The 25955-nt window shown below is 45.7% G+C and overlaps 1 protein-coding gene and 1 pseudogene across 1 annotated transcript in view; both read right to left on the bottom strand.

Moving 5' to 3' along the window:
* The window catches only part of LRP10 (LDL receptor related protein 10), a 284353-nt gene extending 258654 nt beyond the window's left edge, over positions 1-25699 (bottom strand). The window contains exons 1-2 of the mRNA XM_078644877.1: positions 25559-25699; positions 25038-25121 (exon numbers count right to left, since the gene is read on the bottom strand). Coding sequence (XP_078501003.1) covers positions 25038-25121; positions 25559-25622 — 148 coding nt within the window. The 5' untranslated portion in view covers positions 25623-25699. The remainder of the gene's footprint in view (positions 1-25037; positions 25122-25558) is intronic.
* On the bottom strand, positions 3595-4250 carry LOC144756504 (inactive phospholipid phosphatase 7 pseudogene; annotated as a pseudogene).
* Positions 25700-25955: the final 256 nt, after the last annotated feature.

Below are 25955 nucleotides of genomic sequence, written 5' to 3'. Positions count from 1 at the left end.
CTTTACATTGTAAGTACAAAGCCTAGTAGGCAGAGGAGCCATGTGAGACATTTCATAAAAGCAGCTTCCTCAGAAGGATCACCAAGTGACAGTAGTTGTAACAAGCATTTACAATGCAATGGTTTTGCCTTTGTTAAAGTTAGAGCTATTGGCATTGCTCTTGACATTATTTTTATTTATGTTTTTTTTAAACATAAATAAATGGCATTGTCATTTACAATGCCAATAGCTTATTCTCTTGCAAATGACACACACAAACACCCACAGATACGATCCCCAACACGTGTGTGGTAAAAAACGAAGACCTTCCAGCCTCAAGTTTATTCGAACATAACAGGATAGTGAAACGAATACTTTCCGAATGCTCTGTGAAACTGCAAATCCTAAATGAACTCCAAGTTGCGTTTACAGCCCTTGCCATGTCTTTGCGCCATGTTGACTCAGACATTGACAATTCTGTACATTAACACTAAAGTGTTCAGTCCCAGGTTATACTGCACAGACAAAAACAAACACTACTAACAACAATGAGAAACTCCCAAGATTGTTTCGAGAAAACAAAATATATTTTAGTTGGTCAATAATTCAAAGTTAACTGCCAAGAGTCTAACGTTCCGCCTGTGAGACCAAAAAAGTTTTCATCTAGCATTATTGTCACTAACTTGATCAAATGTTCTACTGATACAAGTGTGGATATTTTCTGTTGACATTCATTGCATTCGGCAGAGCAATAACAGACATCTAAAAAAAGATTAACTTAAAAGGTGAGCACAAATGGTTTTATGAAAACAAACTGAAAGTCACAAGAAAAAGACAACCCCTTGCTTTCTAGAAACAAGAGCAATGTGGCGGTGATCCTTCAAACTACTTTATTTGCTCACCGTGAGATGTACTAAAAAATATAATGGCACAACCCATATAGAAAGCACCTGGTTTCACAGCGCACTCTAAAGTGAGGAAAACAAATCACACAAAACTTCAAGTTAAACAATTAGAGTCTGATATTGCTACAGAACCTCTACGTGTCAGCTGAATTATTAAAATAACCAAGTAAAAGAAAATAAGACCCTTAAACGTAATATTGCATAACACCTGCTAGTTCTGCACTAGAAAAGATCTTCAATAAAGACAGTGCAGCAGCAAAATCAAGATTACACTCGGAGCAGTAGCATTCTATCAAATCCTACCCCTAGAGGAGTGCGCCTGAAATGTTGATCAATAAACACGTGCTGGACTTCAGCTGTCAAAAACTGGACTTCAGCTGTCAAAAACGTCACTTTCTATGTAATGGTGAAGTGAAGCCGGAGTACCAAAAAGGAACTGATGGTTCATCTTCATAGAGAGTATAGACCACATGCAACGAGTACTCGGGTCTCAGTGTAGCAGTTTGGTGAGTTTCGGCTTAAGTGATGCTTTAAGTATGAAGCAGCTCCACGGGCGTGCGAGCGCAGCAAAGCAGAGCCCGCCGAGATCCCAGGCCGGTAGATGGTTACATGGTCGTTTGCATGCTTCATTGTGCAGCAGGCGAGCTGGGCTCGGCCTGCACATACCCTGTAGGAAACGGTGTGTGCTTGGCAGCAGTCAGGGCCAGAGCGCGCCCCCTACAGGTCCATGCGCGGAGCTGCACCGCGTTTGCAGACTGCAAAGCAAAAAGGGAGGGGGCGGTGGCGGGTTCTATCACAGGCCCAGAATCCCGCAATCACCGGAGAAATATATCACAGATCCATACCGGTATCCTCCTGCAACCATTGAAGAAGTAGGGCCTTGGAAGAGCAGAACTACACGTTGTGTGTGATGAGCAAGGGAATATAGGTGGTGCAAGTCGCTTTGAAATGGGTTGTGGGAATCCGATCTAACAGCTATGTCGCTTTCTCCACCGCAGCAACTGTCTACTGTGCACCCCTCGATCACTGAACTCAGCCGGCATCAGGGATCGTGCACCAAAAAAGAGACGCAGTGCACAGCATCACCAGCAGAGAGTGGTACACAGAGGGTCCGACGAATCATTGACAGGGGTGGGCCACTGTGCCTCAACACCTTGCGTTACTAGGCAGTATTGAGGGCTTGATCCCTCTATTCCGAAACACCGCACGAAAAGGGGGATGACCCCCTCGATGACAGCTGCCCTCGCGTTACTGCACTCTGACCCTACAGCTGCTTCGCTCAGCATCCTATCGGCGGTAGGATAGAACTAGCCACCTCTGCATCTTGTGTCACTACCACCACTCTTAAAAGCAAGGCCTGAATACACTTTTCAAACCCTCGGACCACCCCATCAACAGTTCCCCCAGCATCCAACCCCGCGTTCCCAAGCATAAAAGTAACAGGAAGAGACCCCACCCTCTGGGGCTGTCGGGATGAGAGGTAGCATCAGACTGTCAGACACAACCCCTTCCTTCACACACCCTCACCCCAGTGGGCCTGGCGCCTACCTGCGGGTGCCGGTGTTGCTCGGCGGCTGCTGCAGGGCGGGGGCCAGCGCTCCTGTGGCTGTGTCGGGGCTGCTGTTTCCAAGGCTTCTTCCGGGAGCCGTCAATGCCGGACCAGATTCGGGGGCGTTCCCGGCTTTTGGCTGACGTCGCGTGACGTCGGCAAAAGCCAAAGAATCTCGGGAACGCCCCCGAATCTGGTCCGGCATTGACGGACAGGCCCCTCGTCCAATGGCTAGGCTCCATTTATGGAGCCAGCAAATGAATGACGAGGGCCGACCCAAACCCACACTACAGTTCTCATTAGGTTTTGGCCTGCGCGAAAAAGATGCGCAGAGCGCATCTTTTCGCCAGGCAAAACCTAAAAAGGAGTTTCTCATACTGAAGACCAGATGCCACTCCTGAACTCTCCCATGAAGGGCCAGAAAACTTCTCTTAGGGTACAATAATTCCTCACATTTAGCAGCACAAGTTATGCAATATGGTAAAGACAGAATTTTTAATGTCACACTTCATACAGTTTAAGCTAAAAAAAAGGATGACTCCAATATTAACAATCACAAGACAGAAGCACTCCTATCTCACAGTTAAGAGAAGAGATATCCAAACTCACAACCCTGACAGAAGCTTTCCATGTTCAGAACAGAACCTCAAGCTTGAGGATGCCAAGTTCATACTGGAAGAAGGATGGTTCCAATCTCACATTCAGAAGAGGGTGGCTCCAATTTCATACTTCGAGAAGGTGGATTCCAACCTCACACATTCAGGAGAGAAAGGCTGAACTCTCAGAATATTTACAGGCCTAAATTGCACTTTCTCCGTTCCAGTCTCATGACCAACATTACACTCAGGAGAAGAAACTGAACTCTCAGAATCTTTATAGGCGTAGATTGTGATCTCCAAAATAGGTTATTTCCAATAAGCTAAGTGCTCCCAGTTAAATTAATCTGAGCATGTCAACAAGTTTTCTGTCCTTTGCTTTCTTTTAAAAACCCAGTTACGTTTTGGAGTTGTCCTGGTTAGTTTCACCTATCCCAACTGGCAACTGCACCAAAGTACCAGAGTAGAATGAAAGCTAAAGTGAAGCCCAGAACTGGAAAACAGGTGTCACAAGTAAAACGGAATCTCTTGCCAACCAGAAGCATGGTCCCCTAGGGCTGAATCATCAGCACTCAGCAGAGAAGGAAGCCAACTTACCCATGAAGAGGTTCAGGAGCACCTCCTGCCCAGCCAGCGTGCTGCTCCTCCACAGGCAGATGATGACACCCCCCAGCCAGGGGATTCCGTGCCCGGTGACCCCGAGGAGTTTGACCATAGAGCGGGCACTGCCCCAAGATGAAGCACTGCTGGCGCACACCCCTATCCTCTTGGACATGCAGATGTCGATGGCCAACATGGAGTTCAAGGCGATGCCCTTGAAGGAAGGGTTCAGTTGTATGCAGTCCTCCTCGGGCAGCTGCTGGGACTGCCGGCGGTCTTTGCTGGTGCCCTCATTGGGCGATGCGAACTGAGAAAACTGCGCGCTCTGCTTCCTGCTCGAACCCCGGTTCTCTGGGTTCCCTCGCAAGGGCTGGTTCAAAGACATAAACTCTGGTCTGTTCAGGACATTGTTCCGGTCCCTGGCTCGAGATCTGCTCTGAGGGGCAGGCATGGCAAGCTGTGCCGTCCCAAACCTGCTGTGTTAAAAAAATAATAACAGAGAAATGCTATATCTATTTTCTTTAAAGTATTTCCTTTACAGTTAAACAAGCGACGCTGAAATATATTTCTTTTTGAGCCTTCATATATCTGGAATGCCTGCTGCAGCCCCAGCTCCTGCTGCTTGCAACAAACTTGAGCAGATAAATATAGAGTGAAAGGTATGTCCATGCTGTTTACGTTCCTCTCCCACCAAGCTTGAGGAGACTGTGGCTGGCCCCGCCGTCCACCAATCAGGCTCTGACAGGACTGCCAAATAGCCAATGGTCACCGTGCAAAGGTAGAGCCGTGCAGGATGAGGAGGTTTGGTGGGCTCGGCTCTGGGTTATTTAAACCTCGTCTCTGGCTCAGTCCCGATGGGCATGAGTGACGGATGACGGGGATTGTAGTTTCAAAGCAGGCCTCCTTCCCGTCCCTCTTAATCCCGTCCCCTGCAGCTGCTGCCGGCCCCCTTCTGGGATATAAATCAAGTGTCGTGTGTCCCAAGACAGCGAGGAGGGCCGGTTGAGTGAGGTCAGCACACAGCCGCTCCCGACTCTGGTTACATCACATGTGCCAACTGCAGCTCTTTTGGAAGGACCCTTCTCACTCGAGCGCCCACCCCCTTCGCCAACAACATGCAGAGCAGACTATAACCGGGGGCCAGTCCTGTGCAGACCCCGCTCTTACCAGCAGGCGGGCCATTTTCACGGTAGAATCTGCGTGGGAATAAAAGTTCCACAGCTGTCAAATGGGCAATTACGCGTGCAATACTTTTAACCAGGTTCAGTCTTTTAACCGGCATCACTGTGCAACACGTCATTTAGAATTTAGTATAACTGGTTGGGATTTTAACCTGATCAGTGACACAATATCCTTGACAAAACTAATGTGCCAGAATTATTCATCACCACAATATCGTATTCCTATAATGGAACGGGAACCGGGATGGGGCGGGAACGGGAGCCGAGGCAGCGGTAGGGGGGCGGGAACGGGGCCAGGGAGACACGGAGAGCGAGGCAGCGGTAGGGGGGCGGGAACGGGGTCCGGAGACAGGGAGAGGGGGTGGGAACCGACAAAAAAAAAAAAAAGCAAGCACTCACCTGGACTTCTTCCGGGTGCCTTCAATGCCAGACCAGATTCGGGGGCGTTCCCGGCTTTCGGCTGACGTCGCGTGACGTCGGCAAAAGCCAAAGAATCTCGGGAACGCCCCCGAATCTGGTCCGGCATTGACGGACAGGCCCCTCGTCCAATGGCTAGGCTCCATTTATGGAGCCAGCCAATGAATGACGAGGGCCGACCCAAAGCCACACTACAGTTCTCATCAGGATTTCGCCTGCGCGAAAAAGATGCGCAGAGCGCATCTTTTCGCCAGGCAAAACCTAAAAAGGAGAAACCTATGTGGCAACAGTGGAAGTACAGTACATGAGAGGTGGCTAAATCATAAGTCTGCTGGGTGGTGTCTTTGAAAAAGAAGGGAAGGAATTTAGCAAAGGCTGGAGGGGAACGGGAATTCATCAAAGACTGGGTGGTGGAAAATTGTGGACTTGTGTTGCACTGCCAGAAAAGGCCTGTGACATTGCACATTTATTTTCGAAAGCTAGTGGCTTTAACAGAAGAGTTTCTGTTCTGTGAAGAGATTGCAGTCTGCCTGATACTTTTAGTTTCTAGGCTTAATAAGGAGGGAGAGGGGTGGGGCTAGTATGCAAGATCTCGAGGGGATCACTCAAAAGAGCTACACTAGCTAAACTTGAAAGATACAAGAATTTACACCAGAGACTAAAGATATTCGTTTTGAATATCGTGATGACTTCCTTAGTTGAAAATGTGCTTTTTAAGCCATTGCATTGATCTGAGATTGCAGATCAAGTCTTTTATTAATCATAAAACCTAGAAATTTGGCACCATCAATGAATATTGAATTAAAATCTTACATCACAGGAGTCTAACTAAAGGTGGAACAGAACACATTCAATGGATGGAGTAGGAGAATCTCAGTTTTTAAAAGGATTATGATTTATGTTTCAGTGATGCGTCATCATCCATTATTTTTAACATATCTTTTTGTTGGCATAGATTTCGTAACTTTGTACTGCACACAACTTAAGCTCTCAGCAAGTGACAATTCCATCTCCCCCTCGCTCTCTTCCCCTTCTTCTTGAAAGTTACTGTGTTAGCGACACACCAATTTAATGTCCCATCAGTATTGGGCACGGTGGGGTCTCTACATATACGCAATTCCAATTGTTACCCCATTTTTGGGTGCAACCGCTGGTTTCGGAAACCACCCTCTCGGCCAGCATGCACCAGTCCATATCTCGCTTCTAATATTTGAGCAACAGGTCTGACCAACTCCCCATAGGGGCCCTATATTCTTCTTGGTGACTGTCAGGCCCAGAGTCATCCAGATGTGTTGCATGCGGCCCATATATCAGTGTCTACCCAGATGTTTAGCACACTACTTGGCAGGCACAGCCGTGCCTCCCCCACCAACATCCCCCATACATTGTATTACTGCTGTCCAGAATTCTTGCATCATTTGGCACTCCATAGGATGTGAAAACACGCTCCTATCTGGCCACACCCCATAAACAATGGCCATCTGCAGTCCTACTCATTGTCGTTGGGGCATAGTAAAGAAGATGGAAGATCTTGAGTTGGCCCAGGCGAAACCACCTGCCCGCACAGCCACTTACCTAGGGGATGCAAGGCCCTCGGTCCCTTCATCATCCTTCAACCCCTCTAGCTCATGGGCCCACCGCTCCAGCAGGAGCTGAAAGGCATTAGGTGTGTTGTTTAACAGCTTTTTATGTATCAATGACGTGGACTTCCGGTACATGAACTCGTCTAGTAGCCTATCTTCCAGTGGGGAGGATTCAGGGAGACTCTGGGAAGTACCACTCTATGTGCATGGTAGAGCTGTATGCAGCAGTAGATTTTAGTGGGTGCTAGCTGGTAGTCGAGTTGCACATTGGGTAGGGGTGATAATATATGCCTCCCAACCGGGAAAGTCCTAAGATGTTCCACTTGTCAAACCCTGGTTGCTACCTTAATGTACCTAGTATTTCAGTGTCCCAAAGTGGTGTCACTTGAGTGATCTTATTTTTCCATTCCAGGGCCAACGGTGCTGTATGCAAGAGGTTCACCATTGTTCATGTGGGGTCTGATAAATCTATGCACTGCACTTATTTCCTCCATAGAGGGCCCGGAGGTACCCTTGGCCTGCAAAACCAATCTATCCTTAAGGAAGGCATGCTAAGTCTGGGGGAGGAAGACCCAACTATTATGGTGCTCAACTGCACCACCTACCAATATTTCTGCACATCAGGTAGGGCTTGCCCTCCATCATAACAGACCCACGTAAGCTTGTGCATCGCTATACGCACCGAGCCCCCATCGTAGAACAGTGTTTGGACCTCCCTGTCAATCTATAGTATTTATGAATTGCATACGGTGTGTTTTAAAGGGCACCCAATAAGCGATGTAGGGACATCATTTTAAATAATGCCACTCTCCATGCTATCAATAGTGGTAGGGACTTCAAGTGTTGAAAGTCTCTTTTCAGCCTCGCTAGCAATGGGGCCAAGTTGCTGCAAAAGAAAAGGTCTGGGTCTGGTGTGTAATGGAAACCCGTGGTCATAACAGTTATGCAGCAGCCATTGTACCTGTCCCTTAAGCAGGTATATCAAAGGTTTGGCAAATTGATGGTATAGCCAGAGTAATGGCCAAAGATGGTAATAATTTGCATCAGTCTATTTAATATGTTTTCTGGGTCTGTTACAAATAGAAGCACATTGTCACCATATAAAAAGAATCTATTTCCCAGTGCAGGTCTTGGACCAAGGTGTCTTGTCGATTAATGCCGCCAAGGGTTCCAGCGCCAGGGCAAACGTTAGGGGGACAGCCAACCCTATTGGAGTTCAATCAGAACTCCAATAGGGTTGGCTGCCTTGCCGGGCGAATCTCCCGTATCACCCTTACTGGTTCCTACTTTAGTAATGGCTGCATTTAGGAGGTCCTAATCTGAGTCGGAGTGACCCAGCATGCAAATACCAGAGAGAAACTCCCGGGCATCATCAGTGGTGGTGAGCACAGCTGGGGAGTAGAGTTGGAAGTAGTAAGTAGCAACTGTCATAGGTTGGCGCTCTCTCTCACCAGTGGCCCCTCATGTGTCTTTGCTTCTAGCGCTCAGCATCTGGATTGTTCACTCTTAGCCAGCCATGCCAAGAGTACGCCAGTTTTATTCAGCACCTCATAGAGGCGATGTTGAGTGGCCCGGTGGATCGCACTGGCAGCCCATCGCAAGATCCCTATATTCTCTTAGTTTTAAGGCTAGGAGGTGTTTGGCCTCCAGTCTCACTAGTATAGTGAGGCATTGCTCCGGAGACTGAGTCTTACATTCTAGCTCCCATAGTTTGGCCCACTTTTTATGTTCAGCAATAAGGGACATGGCCTGGCCTCAATCACAGTATTGCAGGCCTCCCAGAGAGTTTGACTGGATTCGACGAGGACGTATTCTCAGTAAAGTACTGCTATGCCATTTCTCTCAGGCCCTCTCTTAAGAGAGGCTGTCTGAGATACCAGGGATTTATTGAAATGGCCCCTTCAATGGATCCTTGACCGAGACTGAACACTACAGACATCGGGGAAAGGTCAGTGATACCTCGCGCCAGATGGCACACTCTTGAGTAATGGTGGACTGATGTGAAAGTGTGAGGAGGTAGTCTATTTGTAGAGACTTTTGTGTGATTATTTCTCTCTGGGATTATGTAATCACCATATGTGCATCAGTCCAACCTCCTGGTACTGAAATAGGGCGAGTCGGAGAAGCCAATTTAGTATCAGCGTCACACCCCCTCAATCCCATAGTAGTCCTGGACCACCACATGATAGAGAGCCACCGCCATCACATGACTACAGAACCTGTAACTCTACTTTACATATAGTACCCCTGGATGCCATGTTAGCTGTTTTCGTCGCTACTTAGCTTGTTGCGTAACTGTTTTTGATACTTTGTTATGAAGTTAAATTTGGCGATTAATGCACCTCCCCCAATGCATAATGTGGAACAAAGGTACCGAGCTGCGGTATGATGTACTAATTATTGGAAACTACTGTCTGCCTAGTTGGTAATGTCCTGGAAGATTCAGCGTATTTAGACAGGCGAGTAAGACATGATCAGTTTGTTTCCTTGATGCCCTTACACTCAAGCAAATGTCAAAGTGCAAAAAAGGCCAATAAATAGATAATTAAAAAAAATATATGTCTATCAGTCCAAGGGCAGTTAGGAAGTCTGAGAGTGAGCAGTGGACTGACCCCACCGTTCGGGGAGGCCAGCTTTCACGCTCTAACCTGAGTGACAGATTAAAGTCACCACCCACAAGCAGTTTTCAGTCAGGCAACTGGAGCAACAGGCGCCCAGGTAAGAAAGGGAGGTCATATAACTGCAGCGAGATATAGATGGAGCAGAAATTGAGTGTCAGTCCCTCCCATCACTCCAACAGGGCCAAAACCCCCCCCACGTGTGTCAGTCCATATATGTTGGATAGAAGCTGGAAGTGATTGCTTCAATAGAATCCCCACCCCAATTGAACCAGTCGAATATCCTGCTTCGCCACCATTTTGTATCCTCACTTGTCAAGAGCTCAATAGTTATTGAAATATTATGTTCCTCTTTATTTTCTTTCCGAGACAATTGACATTTCAAGACATTATTTTCATGGAGGCTGTATCCACCATTCCAGGTCGCTGTTGGCAGGAGCAATTCCGTGTTTTTGCGCCATTTGCTGGCCTCCAACCCCTTAAGTGCCTGCTCTAGGATGACAAAGTGTCGGGTTCTACCCTCCGGTACAACTCTTAACTTAGTCGGGAACACCAATGAATATTTCAGTTTTCATTCTCTGTGTTTTTCACTTTGGCAAAGTTGCGGTACAACCTCTGGAATCAGAGCCTAAAATCCGAGAAGAAGCAGATAGGTGCGGTCTTGTATTTAAGCGGCGGTGTGCAGACTGCAGGATTTCATCGAGATACCTATAATAAAAATTCAGGCAATGATGGTGCATTGTGCCGCGTCTGGCATGGGTGGGAGACCTGCACTCTGAGCATGCTCAACGTAAAAGTATTTAGATAGACCTCGCAGCTAGAGTACCTGGAGGATTAGGTCTTCCAAAAATAGGTCAAATGCTAGTCCTTCTGCACTCTCAGGGACCCCAGCCATGTGAATGTTGTTTCTCCTCAAGCAGCCTTCAAGGCTTCCAGTTTTACACCTAGAACCTCAGCATTGATGGGTAGTTTGTCAACCTTTTTCATCAGGGTCCTTCCACCTCCTTCCCTTTTGCGCTCATGTTACAGAAGTCTGCCCAAACCACCATGACCTCTGTGGAGACAGTCAAATGTTTTCTCTAGTGATCCCAGTTCCCCCCGATTTGCTGCCATGATAGCTTTAAGTGTGAGAGTCTCATCATCCTGGAGGGTTCCCCCGCAGGCGTTTGTGTCTCTCTTTGCTGCTCCCCCTGTCATATCTCTGGGGAATGCAAACTTGTCCAACCTTGTTTGGTGCCAGGCTCAGGCGCCCCTACCCTTGGTCATCTCAGTTGGTGACACTTTGCTGCCTGCCGGTGGGGTCTCCTTGGTACACGCCGCTGCCTGCAAAGGTCCCTCCTTGGTAAGGAGTACCCCCTGCGGCTTGTCGAGTTTCCCACTATTGTCCGTGCTGCTGTTCCATGCCCCAGCCTAATCCTGGCGCAGTAGTCGTCCCACCCCCACCAGGGCTCAGGTCCAAAAGTACCTTGTCGTTTGGGCGACAGGTAGCCGCGACCCGGGATGCGGGATCTTAATTCAGTTGCCTCCAACTGCCGGCTGCGTGCCCCAGGCAAATGTCCAAGGGGCCCAGTAGTGATGGACTTAGTATATTCCCCAGTCTCTTAATCACCTTGTCTGTGTGTAAACAGGGGCAGCACTTTATTGAGATTACTGTAGGTCTCAACAGCCAGCCTTTGTTGGTGCCAGAGTCGCCCCCCCCCCAGGCCCAGTTCTGGGGTCCAGCTTGGCACGGTCTCCTTGGTTGTGGCAGCTGGAGGGCGTGTGGGAGGGTCCACAGGGTCCAGATGCCAGCCAGGTGCAGAGAGGACACCACACCCCTGGAACTGAAGCCGAAGCTGCTCTTAGTGGCCCCAACGCGCAAGACCGCAGCACAGCACGTCGCCGGAGGTCGCCTCCAGCTCTATGCCGGGCTGGATAGCTCAGGCCTTCAGCAGTCTCACATCCTCCCATGACCTTGGACTGTCGGAGGAGCACAGACATTAAGTTGGGCATCAGGAGGGCTCCCGCACTAGTCAATTCTCCTTACGCGATCCCCCGACAAGGCCACTGAGCAGCATGCTGCAGAAGGCCGATCCCAGGTTCTCACTGGCTTGGGTCACACCGCAGGCTCCTCAACGGCTTCTCCCCAGCCCATGTGTCTCAGGTCAGCGCTGCAGGGGCTGAGAACGGATTTCAGGATGTATGGTAGAGGATTAGGCGGTACATGGGTGAGAGCAGACTCAACAAGTAGCCATCTTGCACGGTGTTTGGCCACGCCCCGTCATTAGCCATTCTTAGAGTTTCAGAGTCATGCCACTGAGTATGAGATCATAAAGTGAGTAATATTGAAGATAAAGCAGCGTATTGTCAGTGTAATGATGATACAGAATCCCTCGATTGTTGATTAGGGTACAAGGGATTCCTTTAAAAAATTGAGTTGCATTCAAGTCATCATTGAATCTTGTTGGATCCCTTGTGACAAACTAACTGAACTGGAGAAAAATGTGTTTTACTATGTTGTGCCCAGTTGGTCAAGTAAAAGGGGAACCATTTTAAGACAGTACCATCAATGCAGAGGCCTTCTCTGACAATCGTAATGAGAAAGGAGTGTTTAATGCTATCAAATAGCACAGATATCTATAAGGACAAGGAAGCAGGAGTAGTCAGAATCAATGATTCTAAGTGAATGATCTATTAATTGGAGTAAGGCCGTTCCAGTGCTGTAGTCCTATCTGGATTCTGAAAGATATTTACTGATGAGAATTTTCAGAAATGTGTTGTGTAAATTGTGTTGCATCACAACTCTCAAGTAGTTTCGTATGAAAAGGTAGACCCAAGACCAGTCACAAATTGTTCAGGTCTTCGGCATCTGCTTTTAGTTTGACTGTCAGAGGAGTGACTTGACTGATTTTTAGGTTTTCAGTTTCTCTTCATTCTCTGTATGCTCTCGACCCCACGGGTTATCTGCAGGTTGTGGGATGTCTCCTTGGATGGTTCAGTAGCGGGTGATGTAGAAATACTTAAGAACTTTCACTGAATCCTGCAAGTATGTTGGGCCTGGTGAATAGAACGGTGATGGGGAGCACAAAATAATCATCCATTTTCCTGATGGCACTGACACACCTAACCTTTTTGCAGGTTCATATGCAACATGGTTCTCAGGAATAGAGGTGAATGGAATCTGTTTTTTTGTGTCCACCAATTAAAGATGTGGGGGTCTGGATGGGATTGCCACATCTTGGATCCTAGCCTTCTTTTGTAAACACAGAAAATAAAAGTGGATCTGTGGACTATGGTTGGAACCAGATGACCCAAAGCCCCTATCTACTCTGTAGCTTCACATATTGCATGGATCATGTAAGGAGGGCAGAGGGATCTAGCTATCAGGCCCTACATGTTGCCCCTTTGCGGTCACGCTGGGCAGGAAGGCTAGCAATACAGAATTCAGGTTTGGAAAGCACTTTAATTCTGTACTGCAGATTCTGTCCATTCCACATAGAGGTTAATATCTATGAATAACCTAGCAATTACTGGATAGTAGTCTTCCTGCTTTATCACTGGTGTAATGGAATGCTCCGATTATTTACCGGCAATCTTCCCTACTCTGAGTCGCAGTCTTTCTCCTCACAGTCCTTACTAATGAGGCTCTAACCTCCAAACTAGACCATCCCAAATGTAATCACACAAAACCTAGTAGGGAATGAGGGCTGAAACCCTACCCCCCCACGCCCCCCGCTAACCAATGATACAAAAGAGGGAAGAACCCTCCACAATATCCGGTTATTACACATGATATAAGGAACTGGGGTGGAAGGGAGGGTACTTAGAACTGAGATTAGGAAATTTACGACTGAGTAACTAAGATTGCCTGTAAGTAACACAAGCATTACCTCCTCATTGCTATTTCTTGTCCCCCGACTACTGAGGATGCGCCCAAGCTATCCTCCCTTCTACCATCATATAAAAAATAAAAGGAGGCACAAAATAGGCAACACTAAGTGTCTTTGTTACAATCTTAACCAAATACTGCTGAAAGAACCCCTTAACCAAAAGCAGTAGAACTAGCACCTCCCAGTTGTAATATATAATGTAACACAAAAGTATTCGGTGAGACCCAAGCAACCGCAAGGATACACCCTTGTATGCTGCCCACAACACACACATTGCTCTTGTTGATTTTCCCTTGACCAGATTTATACTGAAGAAATCACAAAAAACATAAGCGATCAATACTGTCTGCTTAGCCCACCTACTCAAACTATAAGAATTTGGGCAAAGTCCCTTGTTGGAAGTTCCAAAGATTACAAACAAGAACTGAACTGTTCTGTACTCTGCAGAATGAACCTTATAGCTAGATAATGCGGTATGGACGTCTTACAAACAGAGAAAAGCTCCTTCGCCCACAGAAGGCTCAATAGAAAGAAAAAAAGGCAAATCTTCGTGTTCAAATGAAAAGAACAGCTTAGTTCAGAAGAAAAGCTGGATCGTTTCTCAGAACTACCTCGTCTGGAAAGAACTTAAGCTATGGTTCTTCTACCAGAAAAGCACCAATCTTCCCTAGCCTTCTACCCTATGTAATGTTGACCAGTAAGAAAACCTCGAGCGTTAAAAATTTAAACGGCAAAGATTGTAAAGGTGGTCCCTGTAGAAATTTAAGGATTAACAAAAATTCCCACCCAATAATGGGAGTGATTAACAGGCCTCTTATTAGAAAAGCTCTGGAACAATCTGAGAACTAGGGTTTCTATCCCCAAAACATCTGAATACCTGAAGGCCCCAATATCTTCCTATGCGAGGTGGAAAGGGCAAGTCCTAGCAAAAACCAACCTCTTAGAAAGAAACTCCAAAATAAGAGTAGGGGGGCAGAAGGCAGCAAATAACTACACCAAACTTCAGAACGCTTCCAATTCCTGGAATAATATTTTACGGGTTGAAGGCCTTCTAGAGGGCTCGAAAAATCACAAAAATGTTACTAGACATGCAGGTCTAGTAACTTTAATAATCTACTCAAACTAACTTTATTGTACTTGACCTGTGAACTGGTCTCAAATTGTGTGATTCTAGGCACTTTTTCTTCATTATCACATAAGAGAGCACCTTCAAATATGCAAGTTCCCTATTTCTGCAGTACACTATTTATTTACTAGAATATATGTTTGCTCCATGTGTAACAAGAATCAAGCCCATGTATAGGGTACACATGATTCCTAGCTGGCCTCTTAGTTTACTAATAGCATTGTTATCTGAGCAGGAGCAGTAATAATTCCCAGTTCATGTTTAAAAACTAACTTTACTTAAATATATTACGAAAGCATGATGTGGTAGTGATTTGTCCTTTGCAGATGGCATATTTTCCATTGAAATGGCCATTAACCTTTCCCACTAACAAGTAGTTTTACTGATAGTAGTGCATAAAACATTTTTGGAAGTTGGGTTTCAGCAAAAATATGTAAAATGTTCACATTACCAGGCAAAGTTTTCTAATTTGTTCTGATCTTATAAAATATTTTTCTCACCACAGAATTAGAACAAGCATTTGCAATGCAATACGTCTCGCATTTGTTAGAGCTGTTGTCTTTAAAAATGACAATGTTTTTTACTTTTATTTTTTATGTGCAATGGAGTAAATATATTTGTATAGCTCTACTGCCATTGGTATAACAAAGCAAAAGTTTAAAAAAACAGTGTAATTTTCATGGCCAACAGCTCCAACTTTAACAAATTTGAGACCTATTCTGAGGTTGCCACAATGGGGTCCGCTTGGTAGCAATGAACTCATAAAATGCAAAATAAACAGTTTTTATTACATGCTGTTACTTAATTACGGATGCGTTTACACAATGAAGACTTATGCTGTATTTCTACACAGTATGTATAAATATACTTATTTTACAGAGACACAGTCTTGAAAGCTAAAAACTCTTTAACATCTCTCAATCGCAATACTTGGATTTACACTGCAGGGTGCTTTTATTTTTCCTGATCGTGTCAAGTTAAATGTATGGGCCAGGCACCTTTTTGATTGCACTCAGAATACCACTTGCACGTAATTGTCCGTCAAGTGAGGCATTATGCAGCAGATTGTGGCGAAAAGGAAATTAAGAGCCCTTTGAACTGCACCTGCCTACTGGGAAGTACCCTGAAGGTGTGGCCACTGCTACCCGCGCCCAGGCTTTGGGCACACTACATGGGGACACAGGCAGGACAGTTTGCTGGTGATGACACGGACCACATTTATTTCTCCAGCATAGCTAAGGAAATCAGATTCCCGCTGCTGTCTACTCTAGTCCATCACTGGCTGTTACAATAAAAAAAATGTGTTTTGTACTTGTGCCCTGTGTATGTGCGTGTGGTGTGTTTCTGTTTGAGTGAACGATAGAGAAGTTTCTCCATGTATTGTCACAGTTCCCTTTAGGAACAGTCATGTTTAAGAAATGTGTGAGCCAAGCGTGCAGGGTGTTGTGTGGTGTTTCTGTGTGAATATGAGAGAGAAAGCTCTACTCGTGTATTGAGTAGTCAGGTTAAGGAGAGCTTGCCTCGTAAGAGAGGGATGCCTCATCGTGTAGTTCCCTTTGGGCGAACAGCCTTTTTCAGCAGCACTTTGTTAGCAGATGTCTCCCCCTGTATTGTACGGGTACCCAAGAGAGACAAATCGGGATTCGCAGAGCTGTGTGTGGGGAGTCTCACCTTGTAATTACAATGGTGTTCTTGCAGACGGTCAGTCAGGCTGAGACCTCTGTAAACAGAGGGTCTCCCCACAAGATGCCCCGCTCCCCGTAGGGGGTAGTGCCGGGTTGAGGAATGTTCCACATGTTTCTGACAGGGCATGTCTCGCCATGTCCTTCCCCAGTTCCCGAAGGAAGTGGTGTCAGAGCCCTGATGAGTTCGGCTGAAGGCTGCAACAGGTGAACGCGGCACGCCGCAATGCCAAAGGATTCCGGCTTTGCACAAAGGTTGTTCACATGGCGGAGCCTTCTGACAACAAGCACCCAAGTGGTGCGCGCATGCAACAGCGAGATATCGGTTTTGCATTATCAGCCACGATAATGCAAAACAGATGTCGGCCGTGCGGGTAACAGACACCAATAGGCCATGGGCGGAGGACAAATGCGGGACATGCGCCGGCATTCGCCCAATTGCGTGCTGTCTTTGTTAGAAAGACGCACGCAACGCCCAATAGCCTGCAACGATAACAAAACCACACGCACGAGGTCAGCTTTCAGAAGCCCCTACATGAAGTCTCTTGCTGCGCGAGCAGTGCTGCGCACTGCAACGCTAGGCACGAGACCTAAAAATGGGACTTCATAACATGTGAAACATACTTGAAATGTTTGAACAGTTCACTTTGCTATTTCAGTGTTGTGTTAGAAAAAAGCCTGACATCTTACAGCCTTTGATTTAACAGGATTTGTACAGTTCAATTGTCACACAGTTCACTTTACAAAATCCTCTAAATTAAGGAACAGAAAGAAAAATAAATGTAATAAGCTGACTTTTTACCTCTGTCTCTGAAAGCCAGCAAATGTGACAAGAAAACAAGATTTAATGGCATTTTTATTGCTCTTTCACTTTGTGAGCAATAAAGATGCCTTTAAATCTGGTTATCTTGTCATATTTGCTCTGCTTTTAGAGACAGAGGTCAAAAGTCAGTTTGTCTTCCCTGAAGTTAGAGGATTTTCAACTTGACAGAAAGGGCATGTAAATGTAAGGGTTTTCTCCTGCGATCCCCTGGACCAGATAGTGGACGCGGAGGTGCTCCATTTTGCCCTCGCATTCAACTTACATTTTACCGTAGGAGGTACATTGCTGTACCGGCCTCCGGGGTATGTTGGGAATTTTGTGGGGGCGCTGGAAGAGGTTATAACTCCGCGGGTTCTAAGATATTGTAGGTATCTCCTGTTGGGGGACTTTAACATGCATGTTGATATCTTAGACTCCACTGAGGTCGTTCGCCTAGGTAAAGCCCTCTCTGTGGCCCATCTCAAACATTGGGTTGCTGCTCCTACCCGTGCGGGGGGCCATCTTTTGGATCTGGTTTGCTCCAACTTTGACATTGCTATGGCCTGCCCTGAGAATGTGATTTGGTCGGACCATAAGCTGATCAGGTTCTCTTGGTCTTTGGCTGCTGCTACGGAGAGTGGCCCTCCACAGCGGATCAATTTAGACACCCTGACAGATTTGTTGTCTCTAACCCGTCCCCTACTGCCCTTGGAGATCGAATCGGCGGTTAGTACTTTTAATGACTGGCTGGAACACGGGTCCGCCACCTCCATCAATAAGGGTTGTATCCGTAGGCTGCGATCTACTCCCTCCAAACCATGGTTTTCACACACCCTTCGGGAAATGAAACTGGGATGCAAGAAACTCGAACGGGTGTGGAGACAAGCCTATCTGCCCGAAGCAAAGAGAGATCTGCGGGCGGCGCAAAAAAACTACTACGCGGCAATCAGATCTGCCAAGAGTAGTTATTATGCAGGGCGAATCGATAGAGCAAATAATAATAGCAAGGAAATATTTTCAATTGTACAAAGCTTTTTATCACCATGTGCTGCACAACCTCTGCTGCCTTCATCCGAGGAATGGTGTGAAGAGCTTTCCTCGTTCTTTGTAGACAAAATTGCCAAAATTCAGGAGGACTTGCATGCAGTCTGTGCCGGCTTCTTATCTCCCCCTGCATTTCCCCCCTCCACCATGCCGAAGCCAGTTGAACAGTTTGCTAACTTTGCTCTGTCTACTGAGTCCGACATCACTGCTGTTCTCGCAGCCCTGAAGTCAGGGTCTCCTTCTGACCCTTGCCCTGCCAGAGTCCTCGGGGGGATAGCGGAAATAGTTGGCAATGAGGTCACCCAGATAATTAATCTTTCCTTTCTCTCCGCAACTGTTCCGCTCTGCTGGAAGCAAGCTAAACTGTTGCCGCTTTTGAAAAAGTCTGGGCTGGATCCAGCTGTGCCTTCCAACTATCGGCCTATATCATTACTGCCAGCCCTAGCAAAAGTTTGCGAGAAGATCGCTTTTAAACAGTTGGACAATTTCGTAGAAACATCTCAGGCACTGCACCCAGCGCAGTCTGGATTTAGGGCTGCTTACAGCACCGAAACAGCCCTAGTTGAAATGCCGGAGGCTATCCGGGAGTGCTTGGATGGAGGTGGCAGAGCGGTTCTGATTTTATTGGACCGCTCTGCCGCCTTCGACACGGTGCCCCATTCCCTTCTTCTTACTAGATTGGCTACTATCGGCATCACCGGTCTTGCACTCGACTGGCTGACGTCTTTTTTAGATAATAGGACTCAACAGGTCTGGATGCCTCCATTCGCTTCCTCACCTAAGAATCTTTCTACTGGGGTTCCTCAAGGGTCTACTTTGAGCCCCTTGCTTTTTAATGTTTACCTAACCCCTTTGGTTTATCTAGCAGAACAGCTAGGGGCAAAAATTATGGCCTACGCCGACGACACCCAACTTTTATTTACCTGGCCAAAGGACAATTTGGACACGTCGGCGGTCCAACTCTGCCTCTCATCGGTTTTCCGTTGGTTGGCACTTGCCCAGCTGAAGTGCAACGAAGGTAAGTCGGAGGTCCTCTTTTATGGCTCCTTTCCCGACAACTTTAGCGATCTCCTATGGCCCCGCGATCTGCCCTGTCCAAAGTCTATTGGTGGCCCAGCTAAAAACCTGGGAGTTTGGTTCGGGAACGACCTTAAGTTTGAGGACCACATTAAAAAACTCACGGGGATCTGCTTTTCCACTCTCAAAGCCCTACGTAGGTTTTTTCCCCTCCTCCCGAGAGAGGCCAAAGAGATGGTTTCGCGTGCTCTAATACTCTCCAGGTTGGATTACGCGAACGGTCTGTTCTGTGGCCTACCTGCCTATTTGATTCAACGCCTCCAGGTCATACAAAATGCGACCGCAAGGCTCTTGTTCAACTTACCCAAGAGATCTAGTGTCCGACCTTTCCTCCGCAGTCTTCACTGGCTTCCGGTTGCCCACAGGATCATGTTTAAAACTCTTGTCCTCTCCTTTCGTGCAGTACATCAGACTGGTCCTGCTTACCTGAGGAAAAGGTTCACCTTGTATATCCCTAACCGACCCCTCCGGTCGGCTAACCAGTTCCAAATGACCGTGCCCAGATTTAAATACTCCCGACTAGGCGGACAGTCTATTTCGGTCAGGGCCGCGAGGGCCTGGAATGCTCTCCCCCTCCCTCTCAGGACTGCTCCGACCATCACGGCCTTTAAAAAGGGGCTGAAAACCCACTTGTTTAGTATCATTCTTTAAAAATACTACTTTTCTTCTTGCCCTCCGATCTGCCCTCACCTTCTCGCACCAGGATACTATTTCTTAGTAATAGAGCGCGCTACAAAAGCCTTTATATCATATCAATTGATACTTGTATAGCGCACTACTCACACTCAAGGGTCTCAAGGCGCTTGCACGAATACCGCTGTGGAACCCATCCTGGCTTTCCCTGTGAGGTGTCCACTACTGGGCACCCCCAAGGTGGAGGCCAGGCATCCTTAGCGTTGTGGGGGCCGTTGTGGAGATTAAGCAAGCTATTGCCCAGAGTTGCAGAGTGGGACTCCGTGATTGGAATAGGCACCGAGGCGAGAATTATCAGGTCCGTGGAATTTTGAGCCCAAGACCCGCTGAGGCGTGGAATTGAACCCTGGTCCCGGGCTAGACCTCTGCATCAGGGTCTGCCACTCTAACCATTGAGCCACACTTCTCCACTAAAAGTAGCTCGTCCTGAATACAAGTCGATTTTTCGAGCCCTGTAGAGGTTACCTCCTTAGAACATCCCATGCTAGATAATCTTGGCCTCTCAAGTTCCAAACCGCTATTCTAAGTCTCACTAGGGAGGATTTCGGTAGAAGAACTCTTAAATGAGATGGGGAGGTTGGAAGGATCCAAGGAACCTCTTCTGCCAATATGAGGGGAAACTACAGTCTCCATGGCTAATGAGGAGCTATTTAAAGAACCAGTGAGTTTCCTGAATCACCTTCCTCAGAACGTTGAGAAATAAAGGAATAGAGGAGACAGCATAAATCAGGGCCTTCAGCCACAGAATTAAGAGTGCATCTTGGGCCCAAACCTTCTAAGGACTCGAGGAGCAGGATGTCTGAAACATTGAGTTTTGTTCCATGGCAAACAAGTCTATCCAAGGTAGCCCAAATCTCTGGATGATCTGTTGGAAAATTACAGGTGTTATACTCATCAAGAGAAAGGGAAAACTCCAATCAGCTTGTCCTCAAACCAGTACTCTCTGCCCAGAAGATAAATCGCTTCCAAGAGAAGAGATAGCACTCTGCCCAGGACCCCTTTTCTCGAGCTAGTGCTGCTAGAAACAAAAGGAGTGTTCTCCTTTGGTGATTTATATACGCCTTTCCCAATCGATTATCTCTATTTATGCTTATTGCCCGGTTGTGAGCTAGAAGCAGAAAAGCCTGGCGATCCTGAAAATAGCCACCAGCTACCTCCAATTTGACGAGTTCTTCCTTTCCTCCACAGACCGAAGACTCTGAATTAAGAGATTGTTTAATACAGCTCTCCAGCCCTTCACACTAGTATACGTGGTGATAATCTTTGGGTCCTGAACAACCAGGGATGATTCCCTGTCCAGATTCTTGAGAACAAGTCACCAGTTCAAGTCCGCTTTGAAACTAATGTCACTGGAATGATTATTTTGTACGCCTTACACCATGGATTCCAGTGGTCTAACAGGAGCTGCACCAGAGAACACAAATGAAGATGGGACCAAGAAACAATTTCCTGACCCTTGCTCTCTTATACCAACAGATTATTCAGTCAAAGCCAACTTCAGTTTCCACTGATTTGCACACAATACCCTCACACCTTGTGTCTGACAGACTGCAGTTGTGTATTGGAGAACTGAGATGTCTCCATTTGAGTTTTGAAGTTCAAAAAGAAATTGTGACCCTGGAGTACACTGGACAGAGTCTGAACATGAAGCTGTGCCTTGGAAAGAGAAGAAGCACAAGTTGGTAAATCATCTGGATATGGGAAAAGATTCATGCCTTTTTCGTGCAATAACCCCACCAAGGGAGAAAGTACTTTACTAAAAACTCTTGGTGCCAAGGAAAGACCAAATGGCAATACTTAAAACTGGTAATGCTTCCTAGCATCACAGACACGAAGAAATATCCAAAGGTTCTCATGAATAGAGATGTGTCATCCACCTTGAAGGGGCTGAAAAGAACCTCTCAATCCTCTTTGAGAAGGTTACTTAGTTTGCCAGAAAACCCATGACCTGTAGCTGAAAAGCGAGGTGTGGCCATTAGCTTGCTGTAGTCTGCTGATTTCTTTATTAAATGCTCCAGATGTGTCCCAAATGATTTGGTTCCAGTAAAATGATAATGTCTCAGCATAGTCTTTTGAGTTACATCAACTCTCCAAGAACGCATCCGTATGGGTCTTCTTGCTGAAATGGCAGATGCGGAAGTGAAAACGTAAGCAGTGAAAAAAAAAAAAAAAAGGAAACGTCCACTAAGAAGAATATGATCTGCTGTTCCATAGCTGACAGTCTCTCTTCTCTCTGTGCAGTCAGAAGCTTCCAGAATCTCAGTTTCCAAAGACTCAACATCCTTCAACGGAGATTGAACCATATATAAAGCATAAGCTTAGGCTCTAATGGCAATATTAGAAGCAACTTAGACTCCTTACTGCTGTATCTATCTATTATTTTTCATATATAAAACAACCCCAACTGAAGTGAAGGCATCTCCAGATATAATAAAACCATGAGATGCTAACCCGCTATAAGAATTAACATTTACTGAGGATGGAAAATCTTCCTGGAAACCTTCCAAAGATGATCTCTTTGAGAGAAACATAGGAAACGGCGATTTCTCAATGTCCTTCCGTTCTCCTGAAAGAACCTTTCTTACAGCAGCAGGATGAGTTAAGGGCTCCAGTTATTTAAGCTAATAATGTGCAAAGAAATCCTGTTCATCAATGGAGGACGGTTCAGGGAAACCTAGATTCTGCCCATGGGTAAGCAGTTCCACCAAATCCAGGCTCTGAATGTTGTAACCTATCTTAATCTTCTACTGTTTTCAGAAATCTTGGGACTGCTTAGCTGGAGGTTCCTGTGCTTTCAAAGCAGCAGCACTGCCTTCTTTATCATCTCTTGGAGATACTTAGGAGAAGGGAAACTTTCTTCCACAGAATCCACCTGCTCCACCACCTCCACCTCCGGATCCTTATCATTATATCTCCCTTTTGTGACTGCTTTGCATCGTTCCTCCTCCATGACTGCAGGAAATACACTGGAGACAGCAGAAGGATTCTTTGTAACTCCTCTCAAATCTCGTGGATTGAAATCTCATGAGATCTCGTGAGCTTATAAAAATCGTTTTTCTAAATACCTTTTCTCTTTTGCTGAAGCAGAGGCTCAGAAGCCTTAAAAAGGCAGCAGAATATGATAAAAGTAAAAATGAACTTACATTTCAGCCTGTTCTCACCAGAGACAATGAGAAACAGGATGCAGAGGAAGGTTAGTCCCTCTTTATTATCACTTGTAAAGGGGGTGGGGGTTTCATCCCTCCTTCTCGCCTACAATGTGTGTGCATAAACTTTGAATGGTCTACGTTAGAGGCTGGAGTCTTATTAGTAATGTCTGGGACGAGGAAGACAAATTAGGTAATTAAAAAGAGTGGCGAGAGAGTTGAGATTTGGGGATTTCTGGTGACTGACTAATATGGTAAACAGTGTGGGAGGTAGGGGTGGGGGGGGGGGAAAGAGTAGTTCCACCAACAGGAACAACAAGATATCTTAATAGTGTTCTTGTTGGTCTGATGCTATGTGTTGGATTTCTTGATAATAGAGCAGCACAATTTAGACTGCACCCTTATACATCACAGAAATGCAATTATATACCAGCATTTTTCATTATATTCACTGCATGCCTTAACTTTTTCAACACATGTTAAGCATTTAAACATATTAATGAAGTGTATTCACTATAGAGACCAGAGATTGAAACATGTGTGCACTAATGTTTAGTTTAAATGGCTATTCCTGAGCCAGTTTTAAATTCCAATTTCTGCACCACTATTCTTTCTGATCCATAAAACGTTCTGTTTGTATTTTCTCCCCCTTCCCTTTTGCTCCATCCCATGCGTTGGTCTGCACAGGGGTGTCAATAGCAAGCCCAATGATGAAGAATGCCACAATTTGTGGGTGCGGGCAGTTTTCAAAAACAAAGTGTGTACCACAAACTACACTTGCTATTTATTTCTCTATATTCCTACTCCACGTATGCGTAAATTGTTTAAACATGAATGCATGTATTCTTCATTCCCATTTTACACTTAGACTTCAAGTTATATTTGCACATGCAAACATGTACTGTTTTACTCTCATTTTACATTTATTCTTCAAATTACACATGCACATGTTTTGCCAGCATATTTTCCTTTTCTTGCAGGTTTATTATTTAGTTTGTTAAAGGCTTATTGTCTGTATTAGAATGCTAATAGAGGGGCTTGGAAGGAAACTTGACAGTGAACGTCGAGAAACAATGGCCGAAAGAGGCCTTCTGTTCATCATGTACCAGGATGGCAAGATGTTCAAGGTTAGAACCACAGTCTCAGTTTGATGCGTTGGGAAACTAGAGACATGTTGCAGATGCACTCAAGTTTGATTGGTCCCTGGTGGTGTGAAAGGAGATCAGGACACTTCAGATTTTCCTATTACTTTTAAATTGATATTCACACAGCTAGAATCACCAAAAATTCCCTTTTTCCAAAGACTTCTACTGAAGTATGATCATGCTGACACATCATCCCAAATTAAAATCCCTTTATAGGTGACCCATTCACCGACATGTTTAGAGAAGTTTCTTTATGCAACACCTGTTTGCTTTGTTTTTGTATTCTGCATCTCAATCTATTGCACTTCAACTTACTGAGCTATTTCAGCGTACTTATTGTATTGCCGTACTTACTGAATTTACTTTTGGCTAGCATATATACTGGATTGATTACAAATCAAAATAAAACCTTTTAACCAGCGATTCCTGGTACTTATAGTGGAGTCAGATTGGCTTCAGGAGTTAGAAATGTACGGCTGATGTCTTCTCCCTCTCAATACTTCATATCAACTAATAAAGGTCTATTCGACCAATGGAGAAAAACCTTTAACAATTAGACCAAGGGATTATGTTGCCAAGCTCATCGCTCATTCAATTGCGTGACGACTGGCAGATTGTACGTTAAAAGTTATAGGAAGTATATTTGGAACCTCTCAGGGAAATCCGGGTGGTGGCTCATGCTGGACTGACCTGTAGGGCCTAATTAAAATCTAGTGTTGTAGACTGGTGTGAGCTTAAGAGAAACTAACTCTAAATTGAGTGGCTAAAAATTTGTATTCTCCACTTTGCAATCACAGATTTAATGCGTTGAATTCTGGAATCTCCGTGATTTTGCTTCCTGTAGGAAAACAAGTTTAAAATACACAAATTCTGATCCAATCACCGACCGTTCTACTGGACTCGCTACTCTACCTGGAGGCTGAATAACTTGACAATTCATTAAGCACAAAATAATGTACTGGAGTACACACTACGGAACGCCAAACATTCTATGAAACGCATTGAAACTAGCAAACAAAGCATACCCATCAGTGGGAGAAGGTGAAGCAATAGCAGCAGCATCCGGCACTTTACAGGTACTGGTGCCATCCCTGTGGAATAACCGTGACCTGCAAGGAAATGAAATGATTAGGAGGGTCTCCAATAGCAGCAAATTAAACAATTGTTCCTCTAAAATCTTTCACGACGTTAAATGACTGCATAAAAAATATCCAGGGAAGGTGCGTAGAAGGGTATGGCGCAGACAATGGCACAGACTGGAAACAGGAATTAAACGCAAAATTACCAGTCACTTATGTACATACTGTGCACTAAACACATTCACATATTACTTTTAAAAAGTGTCATGCCACTTGCTATGTTGTTGAGAAGGCTTCCTGATAGGAGGGTCAGGTGTAATTCTAGGCCTCGTTACGTCACAAAAAGGAAAGTTGAGTTAACAAAACATACATATAGCGTATTCAGACTACAAAACCCAAGTCCAGTACATGCAAGCACTAGCGGGACTAGAACCTACTTCTACGAGGATTTCTCGTCAACTACTTACACGGGTCGTTAGTTAACTCAGCCTCATAACTGTTGTTCGTAGCTGATCTTTTAACGGATGTCATTTATCTGTATTTAGCACTTCCTCGTCGCATAACAACCAATACCACGGCTGAACATATACTGAGGGTTGTCTGTGAGTGGGCGGCACTGCAAATGTATAAGATGACCTAGGATTGGAGCGTTGGGGCCTCCAGCCAATCCTAGTGCGACATACAGAATTCCGAAATCTTTATTGGCTGAGAAATCTGCACATGTCTGTCTGATGCACCATCTCAATAATTGGCAAGTGTCGCCCTTCTTGAAGAAAACGACCCTTAGGTGGAGGTTCCTGCTCTGTTTTTTCGCGACTTCGTCTGTTATGGGGCCGTCAGGAAGAGGGACATGGCAGACTGTGT

Source organism: Lissotriton helveticus, chromosome 5_1 (genome assembly GCF_964261635.1).
Source record: "Lissotriton helveticus chromosome 5_1, aLisHel1.1, whole genome shotgun sequence".
Taxonomy (NCBI): domain Eukaryota; kingdom Metazoa; phylum Chordata; class Amphibia; order Caudata; family Salamandridae; genus Lissotriton; species Lissotriton helveticus.
This window is presented reverse-complemented; position numbering and strand designations above follow the sequence as displayed.